This window comes from Dipteris shenzhenensis, chromosome 18 (assembly GCF_047967505.1).
Source record: "Dipteris shenzhenensis isolate YYH24624 ecotype China chromosome 18, Dip_SZ_1.0, whole genome shotgun sequence".
In the NCBI taxonomy this organism is placed as follows: domain Eukaryota; kingdom Viridiplantae; phylum Streptophyta; class Polypodiopsida; order Gleicheniales; family Dipteridaceae; genus Dipteris; species Dipteris shenzhenensis.
The window spans coordinates 55,036,335-55,054,668 of NC_141613.1; the positions used below are offsets into that span (position 1 = coordinate 55,036,335).

General features: G+C 44.6%; 1 protein-coding gene across 2 annotated transcripts; it reads right to left on the bottom strand.

Moving 5' to 3' along the window:
- Positions 1-1,787: 1,787 nt before the first annotated feature.
- Positions 1,788-4,570, bottom strand: LOC147891441 (F-box protein SKIP2-like). Of its 2 annotated transcripts, XM_087389720.1 has the most exons (3): positions 4,262-4,570; positions 3,776-4,104; positions 1,788-3,684 (listed from the first exon to the last, which is right to left on the bottom strand). In XM_087389720.1, the coding sequence occupies exon 3, from the start codon at positions 3,556-3,558 to the stop codon at positions 2,062-2,064; it is 1,497 nt and encodes a 498-aa protein (XP_087245846.1). In that variant the 5' UTR covers positions 3,559-3,684; positions 3,776-4,104; positions 4,262-4,570; the 3' UTR covers positions 1,788-2,061. The 2 variants fall into 2 exon arrangements, with proteins under 2 accessions (XP_087245846.1, XP_087245845.1); XM_087389719.1 differs by having other exon boundaries at positions 3,776-4,570.
- Between the last annotated feature and the right edge of the window lie 13,764 nt (positions 4,571-18,334).

Below are 18,334 nucleotides of genomic sequence, written 5' to 3' on the forward strand. Positions count from 1 at the left end.
AATGTGGTGATCCCCATTATTTAGCTGGCAAAAATGGCACATGACGCTTGGGATAATCTGATCTCTACAAGATAAATAATACAGGAAGAATTCTTTGAAAAAAACAAATAATAATACAGGAAGAATCATCATGCTCGAAAATCAACTGCTCACTGTTCAAATGAAGGAATATGACAGAGATAAGAAGGTCTTTACCGTATCAAGCAAAGAAAAGAAGAACAATAACAAGAGCAAGCCTAGACAAAGCAAGCCCAAGAAGATTGCTCATTGTGACTCTTCAAAGGTGGGGACAAGAAGAAATGCTTCTATTTGATAGACCCAAATATGTTGCACACGACTGAAAATTGAGATCAATACGAGGATGACCAACCTCAAAAGGAAGAACCAAAAGCAAATGTAGTGGTGTAAAGGAACTGCTCTTGGTGGTTTCCCCCAAAATGGGCCCAGTAAACAGCCAACCCAGATCTGGGAGGGGGCAGAGATAGACAATTGGTGCAGCAGTTCCAGCCTTCAGAAGTGCACTCCCAAGCACTATAGAATGCAGATATTGGCAGCAGCGGGGTGCAGCACAGGCGCCAGCAGTAAAGAACTCATCCAACATTTCCTCGCCTCGGATGTAGAGCTTTAGAGTGGGGCAGAACATCAATTGCAGGAGGACAGCTGAGAAGCACAGGTTTTCAGGCTCCTCCCTAAGCCTCAGCAGAGAGGGACACAGTCGAATGAGAGAACAGAAGGTTGGACAACACCTTGTGGCCTCAATCTAGCACCAATGCAGCAGCAACTGCTGTCCACGTGGTGTCAGCTTTTGTACTTATCCTTTGGTCATATCAGTTGGTTGGCACATCTCACTGTCTATCTTCAGATCTCAGCATTGATTTTGTTTTACATGCTTGTGCACATACTCGGAATAGGATCCATAACAATAAGTGATCTTGTGGGCTGCTGCTAATTTAATTTGTTTTTGGAGGTTTGGGCTTGGCTTAGCAAGCAATGTCCATTCACAATTTAATCCCTACATATATGCCCATGTATGGAACCCCAAGAAGGGCCAAAAGAGAAGTTTACAAAACAATTTGCTCATATATTTATAGCAGTCTTTCCAAGCATCTGAGTTGCAATGGCACATTTTTAATTATACTTAGAACCAGATTCCAGAAATTCACGATACTGCAGATACTCCCACTGAGTATTATCAGTCCCTTGGTAGAGCCGATTCCATGTGGGCAGAGGTGACTGTCTAGACATTAAGTCAGACAATCAGTTGGATTGTGGGACTTCGATGTTTTTTATTCCATTGGCATTTCTCTGACAAGGAAAAACAGATGTCCTAGATATTTAGTTCAAAGCCTTGACATTTCCTAGCAAGCAAGCATATGCAAACTAGAGGCGAGCCATTTACTCGAAACAAAAAATAGACTTGAAACAAGTTGGGTGTGATTTAACTTATCCGCATTAGGCAATTCCTGAACTGAAGTATAAAACAAACAAGAATTTAGACCTGCCCTGCATCAACTAATAACAGTGTCACGCAATCTTTGCAAGCTAATGCTCACTAGTCCCTGAACATAGGGTAATTGCCACTGCAGTCCACAGCTTGAATTTGCAGGCAAGCTTGTGCACCCTAGCTGAAAAACAAATCCTTCAAAACAGCCCCGCCAGCCTGACATCCAAAATTCTAGCAATCTGATGTTGAATGCATCGAGAGCAAGAGGTAGAGGCTACAGTTAAGAGTCAACACCAACACGAGTCCTTTGCATAATTGAAACAGACAGCCCAGCAGACAAATCGTTACAAAGGTAGCAGTGTCTCCTTGACGACTATCAGAAAAGAAAGATACAGAGATTTCGATGGAACATTAAAGTGAGTACCTCATGCCTCAAAGACTGTAGCTTGGCTAGCTACTTCAAATGCTGTCCATGAGATCTTTCGTTAGATGATTTGTATACAAAAGGAATCCAAATGTTCTCCTCTTGAAGAACTCCTTCTCTAGCTCAGAAATCTGCCTTAAAAGACCATAATTATGTGCAGTGGAGGCTTGCCTTCTTACGAATCATTTGTGCATCAGGAACCTTTGGAGGATGACCATCGCAACAAAGTGCAGGCAACAAAACTACCGCCTGCAACTAGGGCAAGCTTGACCTTTGCAAAAGGGGATCGCATTCGTGATGTTGCAGATGGGACTCTGACCACCTGATCCACGTCTTCTGTAACTCTAGGCGACTCAGATTCAGGAAGGGGAACCTCACAATCTAGAGAGACAACAAGGGAAGCACGATGCACTTTCAGCCATGTTGCGCTTGCCCATGTGACCCCCCTACATTTCTTCACCTTTACTTTGATCAGGTGAGGGCAGCCAGACCCGAGTCCTTTCATTCCCTGGTCAGAAATCGGGCAACCCTTGATGCAGAGCCTCTTCAAGGAATGGCACTTCACAGCAATGCAAGATAGCTCAAGATCACCTACAGTCTCACTGTTACACAAGGCAAGCCTTTCCAACCCCAAGCAGTTGGAGGCCATAAGACCCAAGCTAGCAGCTGTAGCGTTGAAGCCTATCAGGACAACCTCCTGCAGATCCCTGCACTTTTTTGCTATTGCAATCAATCCGTCATCTCCAATACGATTAGACTTCCAGCCATCCACGTGAAGCTTCCTGAGCCGCCTACAACCCTCAGCAATGGCTGACAGGCCATAGTTGGTGCATTCTGGTGTCTTGACGACGTACAGGACCTCAAGACTGGCACACCGGGAGACAGCTCGTAAGCCCCTGTCGCTGAGATGCAACCTTTCCATGTGAAGCTCCACAAGGTTGGGAACGTGCTCCGTGATGATCTCTAGCAACTTGTCCCAATTTCCTGAATTTCTGCAGATCATGAGCGTGTGCAGGTTTTTGGAGCCAGCAATAAGTGGACCAAACAACTGGGCATTGAATAGCTCTTTCAAACACAGCCTTCTGATCTTTCCACATCCGGGTCCAATGAGCTCGGCTGGCCCTTCGACAAGTCCTCTCAATCTTTTGACAGTAAGGTCCTCCAAAAGGCTACAGTGACGCAAAATCGCATTCACGCCCCGCGCTCCGAAACTGCACGAACCACAGGAGAGCTTCTTCAGTGAACCAGAGACCCTCGAGAAGAGCTCTAGCCCTTCATCTGTGATCTGTTTACAACCTTTGAGCTTGAGCTTCCTCAAATGGATACAGTTTCGGCCGACTAAAAAGAGAGCCGTGTCAGTGATGCTAGCAGTCTTCCTGTCGCATCTGAGAGCAAGCTTGGTGACATGGTCGAATCGAGTGAAGAGGGCTGGCAGATGCGAAACAATCTCAGCGTGCGCAACGAGGGAAAGGCGTTGGCGTCCCTGCCCCTCCACCGAGTGCCAGCGCTTGCATACAAGAGAGCACTGATTGCGATCAGTGGCGCACATCTTTTGAAAGATGCAAGCTAAACACTCATCGGGGAGCAAAGCCGTATAGTCTGCAACACCTTCAGGCGTGTCAAGCTCTTCTTGTTCCGTCTCTTCTCCTGGGCCCGATGCACATGCAACGCTGGATGTTCCTTGCCCCATTAGACGACGACGCCAGTCAAGGCCAGGGCTGAAGAAGCATGAAGGTTGCGATCAAGCTACGCATTTTACGAATTTGACGGAAGCCATGAGAGTGTGTTGGATAACCGCTCACACCTCGACCAAGATCTGAGGTCAAGTTGGAAAGAAAGGTTAGAAAGCCTACGGTAGAGGTAGAGAGAGAGAGAGAGAGAGAGAGAGAGGGGGGCAAGACTCGTACCTCAAACGCGTTCTGTTTTCCCGCACCTTTGGACGGATCGTCTTGATCAACCAGGTGGTCGCATTCCTTCATGATCCGTGGATGCGCATATGGAGGACAGGGAACACAGCGGGCGACGACGAAGGCAGAGAAAACACAGAGAGAGAGAGAGAGAGAGAGAGAGAGAGAGAGAGAGAGAGGAGACTCGCGTGATGGTCTTCTTCGTTTGAAACGTGCCTTGTAGTACCAGATCCCCTTCTTTCGCGAGGCTGTAAGCTCATGGAAGGTCGTAATCTGTTGTGTCCTCAGCAGCAGAAGCAGCGAATCCCCCTCCTTTTCTCTTCCTCCTCCTGTGTGATGAGTGTGAGAAGAAAGATGAGATGAGATGAGATGCGTGAACTTTGAAGGGCGCTCGAGCAGAGCGAGAGAGAGAGAGAGAGAGAGAGGCTCCTTGGGTTCGTGCCGTTTGCTGGCCCTTCCCCTTTTTTTTTTCTTTTTTTACCACACCTTGTGCTGCTGCTGCTGCTGTTGCCATGGGCAGCACAGCACCATTGACCGAGCACGTTTTCACCTTACAGCTTTACTCTGACAGCCATGCCGCATTTGTTCAACATATATCCTCCTTCCTTTGCAGGTCAGGCGCTTCGAATCAAATCTCCCCTGTAGTTTCTCTGTGCTTTTTTCTGCTTTCATGTTGCAACCCACTTCCGCCGATTTCGCCAGGCGGTGCATAACAATAACAAACCGCCCGTCTACCTCATCAACGACTCCAATGAACGGCCTAATTTAAGGATTCCTTGAGTGTGTTGGATGCAGGCTAGGCTGGCTTCTGATCTCAGCTTTTACCAGGCCGACCCAAACTTGGAAACCACGCCGCGTCGTCCGACTTGTCGTCACATGGGTGCAGAGTCCACATCAAGTTTCAACCATCCATCCTATGATCTACACACGGCTCGCATTTCAAATGCACATTTGTGAGGAGTCCTGTATTTGCTTCTATGCTGAAAGGGCATTCCCACGTAAATAGACTATTTCCCGGATGTTGGGGAGCCAATCTCTTCCAACAAAGTTCTGAAAATTTTCCTCCGATGATCCTGAAAATTACGATTACAAATGAATCTCCATTGTTGCATAGATGTTCCCTCGAAGCATCTCGCTCTTCAGCCATTTAGTAGACTTGTGGGAATGTTCTCTCCCTATGTTTGCATCTTACAAAGACAACTATGATTCTCTCCAACATAACAACAAGTAGATTTACCAAATTGGCTTAGTTTAGTGGTCGGAATATTAGGCATGATGGGAAGGAGGGTCACCTAAAAAGGCTTCACAATATGTGGGTTTTTTATCATCATAGCATTATAATCATCTTCATCATAACATTATTGTTATGAGAGCCTTCTTGAGCCTAAAGCAACAAAAAGTAATGCATACATGCCCACCCCCACCCCCCGCTCCCCCTCCCCCCTCTCTCTCTCTCTCTGTCTCTCTCTCTCTCTCTCTCTCTTCCCTCTCTCTCTCTTCCCACACAGAGAGACACATACAAGTCAAATGATCATCATCGAAGCATATTCAATGGGGACATCTCTCAACGAGTTTAAACATCACTTTCATGGCAATACAAGCTCATGAATAGATGTGACTATCGGCGCTTTGCACAATTAGAATCCAGTGCAACATTAGGGTCCATGTGAAAATTTTGAATTGAAGAGAACTTCAACATCTAAGCAAGGTGTTCATACTCCACTCATAAATAGGTTCCCTCATGAAAGAATAGCTTTACATCATCTCACCCTCCAAAAGGTACATGCTCCTTTGTGTTTAATGTACTTACAAGTCATCCTCAAGAAAGTCACTGTTCAAACATGAACATAGCACATTTGAGTAGACGAGAATAATTTTTGTTTAATCGAGTGACTTACATGACGTATACATGCTTCAAGACATTCGCAACAAGGAGATCAATATTCAAACATGTAACATAGCACGTTCGAGTAGAGAAGGATAAAATTTTTAAAGCGAGTGACTTATATGACATTTACATGCTTAAGAGGATTAAATAAATACTCACTGCCACACGTGGTGGCATTCCAACAAAAGGCAGTGTTCGAATTGACCTTGGTGGGCAAGGCATCAAGGTGGCTTGCATGCGGTGGACCATTTCACCACATATGATCTCATCTGCACCATGTTCTTAAGGCGATTTCGTAAAGAGAAAATGATACCGCAAACTCTGGAAGTGCTATGGTGGTTGGATAAGGGAGATCAAGATGTGGAAGGACTACGGCGGTTGGATCAGGGAGATCAAGATATGGAGGATTATGAGACCCAATTTCGTATGCTTCTGTAGTGTGTGTCTGTGGCAGATTGGCCTGCCCATGAAGTGCTGAATGACTACTTAGTTTCAGGGTTGTCTCGTGATTTGCGAATGGCATTGGCTACAGTGGATCAGGTCCAAACGAGACTCGCAGTAGTTGTGGAACAAGCGACGCGAGCGGGAGAGGCTATGCATGGCAGAGTGGCCAAGAATAGTGGCGAGTCCTCAAAAGCCAAAGCCAAGAAGAAATTGACGAAAGCCAAGAAGTCAGATGACAATGATCAAGATTCAGAGGATGACAACTCCGAAGAGAGCGCTGAAGAAACCAGCAATGAGAACTCTGACTTAGTAGTGGAGAAGAAGACCCGGAAAGCCTCTAAAGGAGGAAAGGTCACTCCAGGGACTTCCAGTGACGACTCAACTAGCAAAGCATTGAAAGGATTATGGTGCACGCACTGTGGTAGGCATTTAGCAAAATGGAGTGCACACTCAACAAGAAATGGTGTGCAATATGCATGATCAACACCCACAACACCACAAGCTACCACTATAACAGTCGTCATGAGCAATGCGCAAGGGGTCAACCACAGTGGCCAGCTTCTGGGGCGAAAAGATCCGAGAGCATCCTATATGCAAGAGGAGCATCCACAATCGACAAGGCCAAGAGGCGATGGCGACAGCGGTCGCAGACGCGATGATGGAGGTCGTGGGCTAAATCGACCGAGACCATGTCAATTCTATTTGGGGGAAGCCATTGGTGGAATGAATGCCTGAACACTCAAGAGTGGGATCGATCACCAGCGAGTAGAGTAGCAAAAGGCGATGAGGAAGATTCCTAGTACCTCCATGGTCCACATTGTGGATGATAATACGTCGGTGTGCCCGAAAACCAGTATCATCACACGTGTTGGCACAAAACTCCAAGGTGCGGCTACAAAGAAAGGCGGCATGATGTTGGATTGGTCGGTACAGGAGCAAGTGCGAATTAGGTTTGGGAGTTGGTGGTGGAAGAGGCCCCTTTGATGCAGTTAGTTGAACAAGAAATGGCAACCCATGTGTCACGCAAGGTACAATTTGTAGATCCGGTTGCCCAAACGGAGCCGGAGATTTTAAGAAAAGTTCAAGCTTCATTTACTGGGCAATGGACCAAATGTAGTCGAAGCAGCTTCACTTTTGGTGGCTAATCAAGCTAGGAGGCAGATAATTTCTCCACAAAGGGAGCCGAAAATGGAATCCATTCTGGAGGCACCTATACAGATTTTGCTTGGTAGGTTGCTCAACTTGGTACCCGGGTTCCATCAACAATTGTTGCAATCCCTCAACAAGGAGTTGGGGACAGAAGAGATTGGTGTATGCCAAGCTGATTCTTCTTCGGTGTCGGTAGTTCCTCTCACGGATATGAGGATTCCTGTGATTACGGCAAAAGCACAAGGCCGGACTTTCGAGCAAGTTTTGGTGGACAGAGGTTCTGGATTCAACATCCTCACCCTGAAGACATGCCAGGAGATGGGATGGATGTCATGGGAGCCGGCTTCGTTCCTAGTTCACATGGCAGACCAGCGTCAAGTTCTGCCACTAAGGATCTTACGAGCGGTAGTCTTGGAGGTGGCAGGCATTTCGTTCGTCGTCTCCTTTGTGGTGCTAAATATGGAGGCTCCGACACCGGAATACAGTGCGCTCTTGGGCAAGCCCTTGTTGTGCTAGGCGAAGGTCAAATAGTATTGGGAGCACAATGTCATCTCTGTGCGGACAGGCAAGGAGAAGCTGCGGATTGCAATGGGAGTAGCAGAGTGACCAGTATACTCCTGACTGACTTCTCCAATGTGTTCGCCTGGGACTATGCTGATATGAAGAGCTTTGATCCAAAGTTCTATCAACATCATGTAAATTTGAAGCCAAATGCGTCTCCGACCAAGACACAGGGGTATCGAATGAATCCGCATGTGGCCAAACAAGTGCAGGAGGAGTTGGAGCGCCTATTGAGGGTGGGATTCATAGAACCAATTGATAAACCGGAGTGGATCTCACCAATTGTCATTGTGCCCAAGAAAAATAAAAGCTGCGAATTTGTGTGGACTACCACAAGCTGAATGCGACAATGGTACCAGATCCCTTTCCTCTTCCTTTCATGGACTCAATGCTTGATGAAGTGGTGGGTCATGAGGTGTACTCATTTCTGGACGGGTATAGTGGGTAATCAAATCCGAATGGCTCTGGAAGATCAACCAAAGACAACATTCATAACATCATGGGGAGTATATGTGTGGATAGTGATGTGGTTCGGACTACGGAACACTCCCTCCACTTTTTAGCGAGCCATGAAGGAAATTTTTTGCTCATATTTGACGGAGTGCATGTGGATCTTTCTGGACGACCTCGGTGTGTTCGAAAAATTCACCGAGCACTTGGAGCATTTGTGGAAGTGTTTCCAGTGCTGTCGAGAGGTGTCTTTCAGTTTGAATCCCATGAAATGCGCATTCATAGTACGAAGCAGGCGACTCCTAGGTCATGTCATCTCGACGGAAGGAATTGCGGTCGATCTAGACAAAGTGGCCATGATCATGCAAGCACCTGCACCAACAATGCCTAAAGAGTGCCTGTGGTTTCTAGGTTAGATCCGATGGCATGGTAGGCATTTGCGATTTCTAGCTCACATGGCTATTCCCCTCAATGCGCTAGCTCATGTGGAGTCAAAGGCATTGCTATGGACAAAGGAGTGTGACACGGCATACAAGTAACTCGAAATTCATCTCTCACGTGCACAGTGTTGATGTCCCCTGATTGGGAGAAAAGTTTCCATGTGTTTGTTGATGCTTTGGACAGAGCCATCGGTAGTGTGTTGATGCAAGAGGATGCTGACAGATGGTACCGTCTGGTCTATTATGCGAGCCGAAGACTTTTGGCAACAACTGAGAAGAACTATTCCGTCACTGAACGAGAAGGACTGGGAATGATCTATTCTGTCAAGAAATTTCAGCATTACCTATTGGGACGACCCTTTGTGTTTCATGTTGACCCTTCCGCGTTCCTATACTTGGTGAAACAACAAAATCTTATGGGTCGATTGGCACATTAGGTGTTGTTTTTGTTGCAATAATTTGATTTTGAAGTCATCCATTGGCCAAGATCCCAGCATGCGATGGCCAATTACTTGTCTTGATTGGAGTCTGGGGAGATGCCGACTGGAGTGGAAGATGAGTTTCCTAATGCTGAGCTTGCAGCTATCTTCCGGGCGGATCCAATCGACGTTGAGCTCGAAGTGGTTATGGAAAGCCCGTGGTCTTGGTATGATGAGATGCTGTCGTTCCTGACCCCTGGGGTGATGTCTAAGTACTTGAATCGAGATCAAAGCAAGCGATTGGCATTGCAAAGCCGATCTTTTGAAGCAGTGCTATCGGCGGCATTTCACGGAGGCCTTGCTACGATGTGTTCAGCCTCATGAGCAACATGCAGTTCTAATGGAGGCACATTGTGGGGTTTCGGGTGGGCACTTTGCGGGTCCAATAATCGCAAAGAAGATTCTATAAGCAGGCCTATGGTGGCCATCCATGCAAAAAGATGCCCATTGGTTCGCAAAGAGTTGTGATCTATTTTAGCAGTTGGGTCAACCCACAGATCATGATCAGATGCCACTAAAACCCATTTTGCCACTTGAACCATTTCATAAATGGGGTCTGGACTTCATGGTTCCATTTCGTCCCGAATTTCGTCCCGACTGTGGCTCGCACGCGAAATTGTTATACGCTTGTGGCAACCGATTACTATACTACATGGGTGGAGGCATGGGCCTTGCCAGATAAAACTGCAAATTATGTTGCAAAAATGCCTCTATCGAGATGTGTTCACGCGATTTGGTTGTCCAATTGAGCTGGTCAATGACAGGGGTATGCACTTCGTCAACAAGGTCATTAAGCGGATGAATTTCTTTTACATGGTGATTCACAAGAAGTCTTCTCCCTATTACCCGTAGGCTAATGGATTGGATGAATTGACCAATCATACATTCAAGCAGATCATCTCGTTGCTAGTTAATGAGCACTGCACAGATTGGGACGAAAAGTTGTTGGCTGCATTATGGGCCTACTACATGTCCTTCAAGGTGGCAACCAGGCTCACTCCCTTCAAGCTGGCGTTTGGGATGGAAGTGATCACACCAATCGAGCACGTAGTTTCGAGCTTGTGGATTACGGTGGAGGATAGGCTTCTCCCGCAAGAGTCAATGGTGTTTCGTTTGGATGTGCTAGATCAATTGGATGATATGCAGATGGAAAGCTATTATCTTACCTTGGAGGTTCAAGCAAGGCGCAAGAGGAGGTTGGATTTGGCTTCGAAAAAAAAGATGTTTGAATGCAGACAATTGGTGTTGCTATTCAACAGCTGTCTAGGGCAGATGCCGAGGAAGTTGAAGTTGCAGTGGTTAGGAATATTTCATGGGTGCGGGTCAATGTCGTTCTATCTTGTGGACATACAAGGGCACGTTCTTCCACATCCAGTTAATGGCTTTCGATTGTGTCCTTATCATCATGATGGGAGTCTTCAGTGCCCATTTCTGGTATCTAATGAGGCACAGATTCCCTGGGTTGACGTGGAGGCAACAAAGCAATCACAAGAGGACATGTGGCAGTGTGATAAGATGCATGATGACTTCCTTTGCCTTCATTGCTCTCTTTGCTTTCAACTCCTCATTGCTATGGTGATGGCGCACGCACAATTTCATCCTTTCATACACTAGTGCATATCGATTCTTAGTCTATCGATGCGCATCTGCAAAGGTTGAGGATTAGAAGCTTCACTAGCATTGATTAGTTGAAGGTGAACATTCAACCGGTGGCTTTAGCACTTTGTCAGCAATTGGCAATCGAATCAGCTGTGGGGTTTTTGGGTGAGAATTGGTTGCTCACCACTCAACTGATCTATCAACGGCTGTTTTTGCCGATGGACGGGGAGCTGTTGGTGCAACCATCGTGTTCAACTAAGAACATGGTGGCGGAGTTTGGCAACCCAGCTTGAGGTGAGTATAAGTTGAGCGCTTGCAAAGATGTTCAAGTTCGTGATCTCTATCGATGGATATTGGAGTCAGCTTTTTGCAAGCAAAGACCTATATGATTACTCTGAGGTCTCATGGCATGATTGCAATAGCAGAGCAAAGACCAGTGCCTTGGGCACGAATTTCGAATGAGAGAATCTAGAGGCACAGAGGGTGGCGACAGGCGGTAGAGAAGAAACAAACTGTGAATTCAAAGATCAGGCAAATTTTGAAAGCTTTGTTTTCCTTACAACTTGACTCTACTATTCCTCAAAGAAATAGGGCACTAATTTTTACCCTGAAGCTAAAAGGTCCTCTGCAGGATGTGACTAAAGGCTCGTTTGGTTGAGAGTCTAAGAAGTAGAGGCATCAAGGTCCTCGTAGAATGTAGGGAGTACTGATGACAATACTTCCTTCTATTTCTCCCCTTACTCCTTCCCATGCAGTCATGGCATCAACAGGGGTGCCGTGGGTTATCGTCAACACAGCTCAGTTTAGTGCCTCCACTTCCCCCATCGGTGATTTTCAAGCGAGTAATTGTTTTGGTGGTGCCTATGCTGACTGTGGCAGGTACTTCATCAAGGAATCATGTGGTTGGTGGTTCCCTTACTCGAAGATGGCTGGTAGCAGGTCCAGCACACAACAGCAACCACGATAGCGACATCCATGGCGGTTGTAGTAGTGACAGAGGCATTACAGGTGACAACAGCAGAGGAGGTCATTGCGATTTTCGAGCCTGGGGTGGTCTCTCCGACACCCTCGGTCAGCTGGATTAACTTCCAACGCATGTGTAGCTCCAGTTTTGTGCACAGCAGATCCTAGTTGAGCTTGCGAGGCAGTGTTCTGTGGGGACCGATCCCTACTAAGTTACGACATTAGAGACTGAAGTTTTTCAACTGCGCAGTGAGAATGAGGCACTGCAAAGTCAAAATGCGAGGATACAGCAACTAGAAGAGCGGGCTGCAGTCCTAGAGGCCCATGTGTAGGTAGCCGCCGAAGCTCACTGAGCGGCCACACAACAGTTGCATTTGGAGTACATTGCGGGTATTCATGAGATGAGCTATTGCGACGATGTACTACCGATGGACTGGATCCTTGTCCCATGCATCACTGCTACATAAGATATAGTGGAATATGACCTATATGATTGAAAACAGATATAGCTCACTGCGTGCACCAAGTTGTCAAAATTTCCTATGCAATAGGGAGTAAATATTCTCCTTCAACAAAGATAACAAAGGCTCACATTTGAACACTCCTATGTGCATTATGTGAACATGAGCCTTAGATTTTTTGGGGCATGAAACCCCACATTTTTGTAGCATGAAGCAAAAACCAACAAGGGCTAACAAAAGGAACTTGTTGCCATCCATAGACTTCCGTCTAATCTCCTCGGCCAACAAGCTACTCACAGAATCATCAAACATCAACTATGTGATGTGAATAACTCCATGTTGGAGGCCGTCTGGTACTCTATTCTAGAGGCTCACCCATGCACCGACGAGAGTGTCTATCCATGAGAACGCTGTGTGAGAGCTGCCACTAAATGATAAAAACAAGTCATGTGAGAAGAAGAACTGTGTGCCAAGGATCAAGCTTGTAGTCGAGGAGTAGTTGAGTGATGACAACTATGTGTTGGGAGTAGCCAAGAAGCTGTACAAGGCTGATGTGTATGTGCATGTGCATGTAGGAAACAATGCCAAAAAATAGTCAATAAATATGACTGTACATGGGTGGCATGCATGTGTGCAAGAAGAATGTCAATCCTGACTCTGAGGAAGATCACTGCCAAGTCTCACAAAGTGTAATGAACTGCCAAATGCCAAGATTACTAAACTAGTGTTAGATGTGTGAATGTGTACACTGATGATAGATCTGATGGGACTGGCATGTGTGTGTGCAAAAAGAATGCCAATCATGACTCCGAGGAAGATCACTACAAAGTGTCATATAGTGTAATGAGCTGCCAAATGCGAGGGTTGCTAAATTGGTGTCAGATGTGTGAATGTGTACATCGATGATAGATCCGATGGGACTGGCACCAGTGGAAACTGATTGAATAATGTGGCAATGGCTTACTTGGCTTGATGAAGTTAAATTTCCTCTATGGTTGTGCTAGTGTACAACTAGACTACATGTCAAAGCAAAAAATGTAGCAAATGAATTCTATCTGGGTGTTGGGTATGTTGCATTGGATCAAGAGGGGGTTTCAATGATGAGGATTGGATGATGCTGACCTAGGCATAAGTCAAAGTATAGATCTGAGGTTCTCATCGTGTAGAGCATGATCCGGCAATCATTTTTTGCTTTTGGACTGCTGTGAAATTTCCTTTGGATCAAAAGTTATGGGATTTGAAATTTGTGCCAAACTTTATCTAAGGGATTAGTCAAAATGATGAGGTGGCACATGATATGTATGGGGCATGAGTGTTCACATGCTACTACAAAAATGTGCCAGTGAAGAGGCAAGTGTGCGTAGGAGAGGCTGTGCCATGTGGAAGGATGATTTGTCCCCTACTGCTATGGTAGGCTGACAAGACATGTTGATTGGGCAGATTGCATGGCACTACTACATGGATAGTGAGGTGGTAGCTACGGGCACCACTGATGTGGCAGTGAGTTATCCACTGATGATGTGGTACTATAGCCCTACTGATGTGGCATTATGATGCAACATATGATGTGGCACTATAGATTAAGGTGATGATGCGATAGATGGCATGCCGGTGTCGAGAAGATAAGGTGAGAGCCCAATGTTGGTGGCGTGGGAGAGTTATCTCTACATGGCATGAGGATAGGAGTCAATAGAATCTAAAAAGATTCTATCATCAGATTCCCATCGACATTCCTTGGATCTTCATCCGCCATGCATGTTCGTTGAAGGTCTGGCTATGAGTCCTTTTCTTGGGCCAGTGTTGGAGGCTAGTCATTGGAGCCTGTCTACCGGGGTTACTAGAGAGCCAGGCATTGAGTCATGAAGATGAGGCATTGCTATGTCTGGAGCCATGTGAGTGTGGCATTGTTTTGCTTGTAGATGGGCATCGTTGATGCTGGCTGTGCGTGTGTTGGATGCTAGCCTAGATGTCATTGTGAATCTGCTTGGTGCTTTTGTTTGTGGTTATCGGTGAAGCACTACACGTTGATGGACCTAGATGCGGTGCTTGGGCATGGTTGAAGCGAGCCGGGGTGTTACTTGCCATGAGATTGGAGCATCTATCATGCATTGAGGAGGCGTTGCTTAGCCCCTCATTTGTTCTGTTGCTATGGTGGCCAGTTGATGGCCTGCGCATAGAGCTTGGAGCATCGTCTTGCCCGTTGTTAATTGTAGGTAGACCTTAATTGGCGCTAATGTTGGAGTCATTGTTGTGGCTTCGTTGGCTTTATAGTTTGTTGAGCTCGGGCTTGTTTTCCAGAGTCAATGCTGTGCCTCGTTTGGTTGTAGTTGGCGGCATTTGGAGGGCTGACTACTTGTTTGTGGGGCATGGTCATCAGAGGTGCCCATGTTGCACGTTGTATGAGCCACCTAGTCGGGTCATTTACATATGGCGAGGCATTGTAGGTGCCTTGTACATGGCTCGTTGTGCACTCTTTACTAGTAGAGCAGAGCCTATTGTAGTTGCTGAGGAGTGGCATTGGATGCTTTGTAAGTCGTCAATGGAGCTTGCTTGGAGCTCATCATGGAGTAGGTGTTGTTGAGGTCATACAGCTTGTGGATGGTTGAAGGGCTTGCCTTGCCTTTGCTGCAGCCCGAGGAGTCGAGTTTGGTGCAAGGCATGGTTGTTTTGGCATGCTATGTGGAGGAGTTGCAGTCTCAGGGCTTTGGAGCCATGTGGTCTTTGGAGCTCTTAGTAGAGTAATCCTTTGCTCTAGTCTAGCAGCATCTCCAACATAGCTATCCTCTAGAATTGATAGCTCCAACAAAATACATAGGGGATTCTTCACTCTTACATAACTAGAAATCTCATGAAGAACCTTACAGAATGAACCTTAACCATCTCTCTCATCTCAAAACACATAGAGACACAAATGATTAGATGTCTAGCTCCAAGAAGTGAATTCCTAAGCCTTCTAAACCAAAACAGAGAGGAGAATGAGCTCTATAAGAAAAGCTAGAGAGAGATGAAGATGCCTCACAAAGGAGGGCTTGTCGCCTTGATGGAGCAAGGGCTTACATTCCTTGATGGAAGAAGGGCTTGCGCTCTCTCTAATGGAAAAAACTCTCTCACAAGAGACGAACCTCACAAATCTCTCGCATGGAGATGGAGAATGCCTCGCACACGGAGGGCTTAGTGCCCTAACAAGATGCAAGGGCTGAGGAGCACCTGGTACTCTGACATTGTGGGGAGTCACACACACACACAGAGGAGTGCACACGATATAGCTACTTGTACACTATGTTGTAGTGAATAGAAACATGAATATATACATGAGAACGTCTTAGGGTTAGGGTTAGGGTTTGCCCCTAATGCCCCATAGGTATGGTGCAATTTATACCATCCTCAACATGCAAATCAAGCAAAAACTTAGGTGGTAGGAAATTTTCTAAAAAGTATTTTCTCTCTTTGCAGTTCATTCTTAGAGAAGACATGAATCGGTTTACTATTGTAGCTCAAATTCTTTATTTGTTGAGTTTGTATTTAGCAAGTATTTTATGATGTCAAATAAGCAATCACCAGGTGAGTAGGCGTAGTTCCTAGCACATGCTGCTATTTCTTATACAATAAAAACTAAACTAGATCAAGATGTACTTGTATAGGAAAATGTGCACTTTTGGTAGGGAGCTTTCTGTAGCTTTTTGATGCCTTGCCTGGATTCTTGACCATAGACAGTGTATCAATGCACACTATAGGTTCAAAGTGATGCACATGTGATGGGCAATCATCATAAAGGATCTGTAAAGGTGTGGTATTTAAATTCAGACCTTGCCTTATATAAACTCGCTTTTTTCATAATGACCATACATAGATTGGCTTTTGTAAGAATGTTGATGCCCAAAGAATAGCAAATTGGTCCTCCCTATGCCATTGGCTTGCTTATCCACTCTAAATATTCATCACAGGTTTGGACATCATGCAAATCACAGATAAAATATGGGGACACTGAAGTGCATAATCACCTTGTTACTTGTTCCTCTCCATCCCGCAAGCTTGGGAGAAACTATTGAATTATTGTTGCTTGGATTTTTGTAGATATCAAATCTATATCAACCAAGTACTTTATTGTATCACATAAACAATCACCAGGGCTCTATCTGTAATTTCTTTTGCAACATAGTTGTTAATGTTGTAAAACAGTGTCGATTGAGTGATGGGTGTCAATATTTGGTGCAATATCTAGTTCAATAACTACTACTGTGATAACTACGACTTCATCATCAGGTTGAGTTGTAGCTGATGTAGCACGCATTGCTACTACGAGTTCATTCTTGTTTTGTGTTATAGTAAGGACACGGTTCACTGTACCAACGATATTCAAAAATAAAAACAGAACACCCAATTGGAAAACAACTTTTTTAAAAGAAAAGTAGTTTTTCTTGGCAGATTGATTTTTGGATAACTTTTTTTTTTGGGGTAGCGCGCTGCTTTAGTAGCGAGCTCATCCTTGATTTTTGAATTTTTCAATGGATCTTCATCTTCAAGATCTGTTATTAGTGCATATGAAACCAATACATTCCCATACGTTAGTCTGAATTCTCTTGTAGCCCGCACTGAACTAACTTTTCATAAAAAATATTCCTCGTTCTTGTTAAAGTATAAATCAATAGTGGTAGTTATTCCAAGTAGCGGTGTTATCCAATGATCTTTAATATTGACCCACATTTGATTGTCGTCTTCTGTTTTGATCGTTGTAACATATTATTGATAATTTTGAGCTCGACACGACATTTGTAGCGAGTACAGTTGTATGTGTCCTTTCCTATTTGTTGCAACCTAGCCTAATTTTAGCAAAGCGTACAAGCAGTGTAGAATGACTGAGAGATTTGGACAAACATTAATTCACTGCAAATTTCCTCAAGAATTAATGTTATGAAAAATGGGACACTGCTTGATAATAACAATCATGAGTAAAAAACACAAGTATTATACTCTGCTATCGCTCACCAACTCAACTTTACTCTCTTGGTTTTAGTAATGTTCAAAACTTCTGTAAGCCTCTTTATGGTATCTTCATCAGTCTCATCGTTGGTGCTACTATTGAGTCTACAGCAAACTGATGCTACTTCCTAGTCGTATTTCAGTTGTTGCATTCTTAATCACATATATAGTGGGACAACCTTTGTTAAGTGCACACATCTCATCCTTGATATGCTCATGGTCAATTGTAGAATGCCAACTTCACAAAAAAGGCAAAGAATACATGACAATAATAGTATTAGTCATATCTCTGCTCGCAATTGAAAAAATAGGCATTATTGCAAGGCTACTTAGAATTCAACCACCTTTAAGAAATAATTTGAGAACCTTTCATTTGAATGTATTCCAACATCTTCCAAACCACAACCGCAATGTTGCTAGCTGGATATGTTTCTGGGCTCTATAATAACTCTGTTATGGTTGTATGACCATAGAAATTCAGTTGGATTGTAGGCACGAGCAATATCGTGATAATTATACTCGCTATCACTTTTAACGTCAACTCAGAATCTCCTCTCTCAAATCTTGGCTTTTTTTTTAAAATCCAAAAGTTATTGATTCTTATTTTATTACCAGGTTGGATTATTTCCTTGTGTTCTTTGATCAACTCTTTATCAAGTTGTAATGTGATTGTTGTGAGGCCACCTTTGTGAGTTAATTCTGCTCTTATGTTTAGGTAGGATGAATTTCTTTTCCTGTCATACGTGTCGTAAACGGTTCAAAATTAATCCCTCCAAATAGAATCTTTTGCATGTTTAGAATCAGATCCTGTATCATTACCACTTGCAGTTCAGATTTATGCCTTCTTCTAACAACAAAATTGTTTTCTAGCCTTACATCTGACACTCTGGTGATTGAAGCTTGAGAAGATTCCTTCTCAGAACTAGTTGTTGGTCTTCTATCTGATGTAATTGAAAATTTTTGTGTGTTTTACTTGCAACATATGAAATTTCAAGGTGGCCATCCAAAAAAGAAACACCTCCAATGAAAGCACTTTCATCCTACAAGAAGCGATTGAAAAAACTATTTTTTTGGGCTTTGTTATGATTTGGGACATTTCAAAAAGCCGACACTAATAAAAACAATAGCCAATTGTTAAGTAGTGC

Coding starts and splice junctions, on each gene's coding strand:
- LOC147891441 (XM_087389720.1), bottom strand. CDS start 3,558: ATGGGGCAAGGAACATCCAGCGTTGCATGTGCATCGGGCCCAGGAGAA.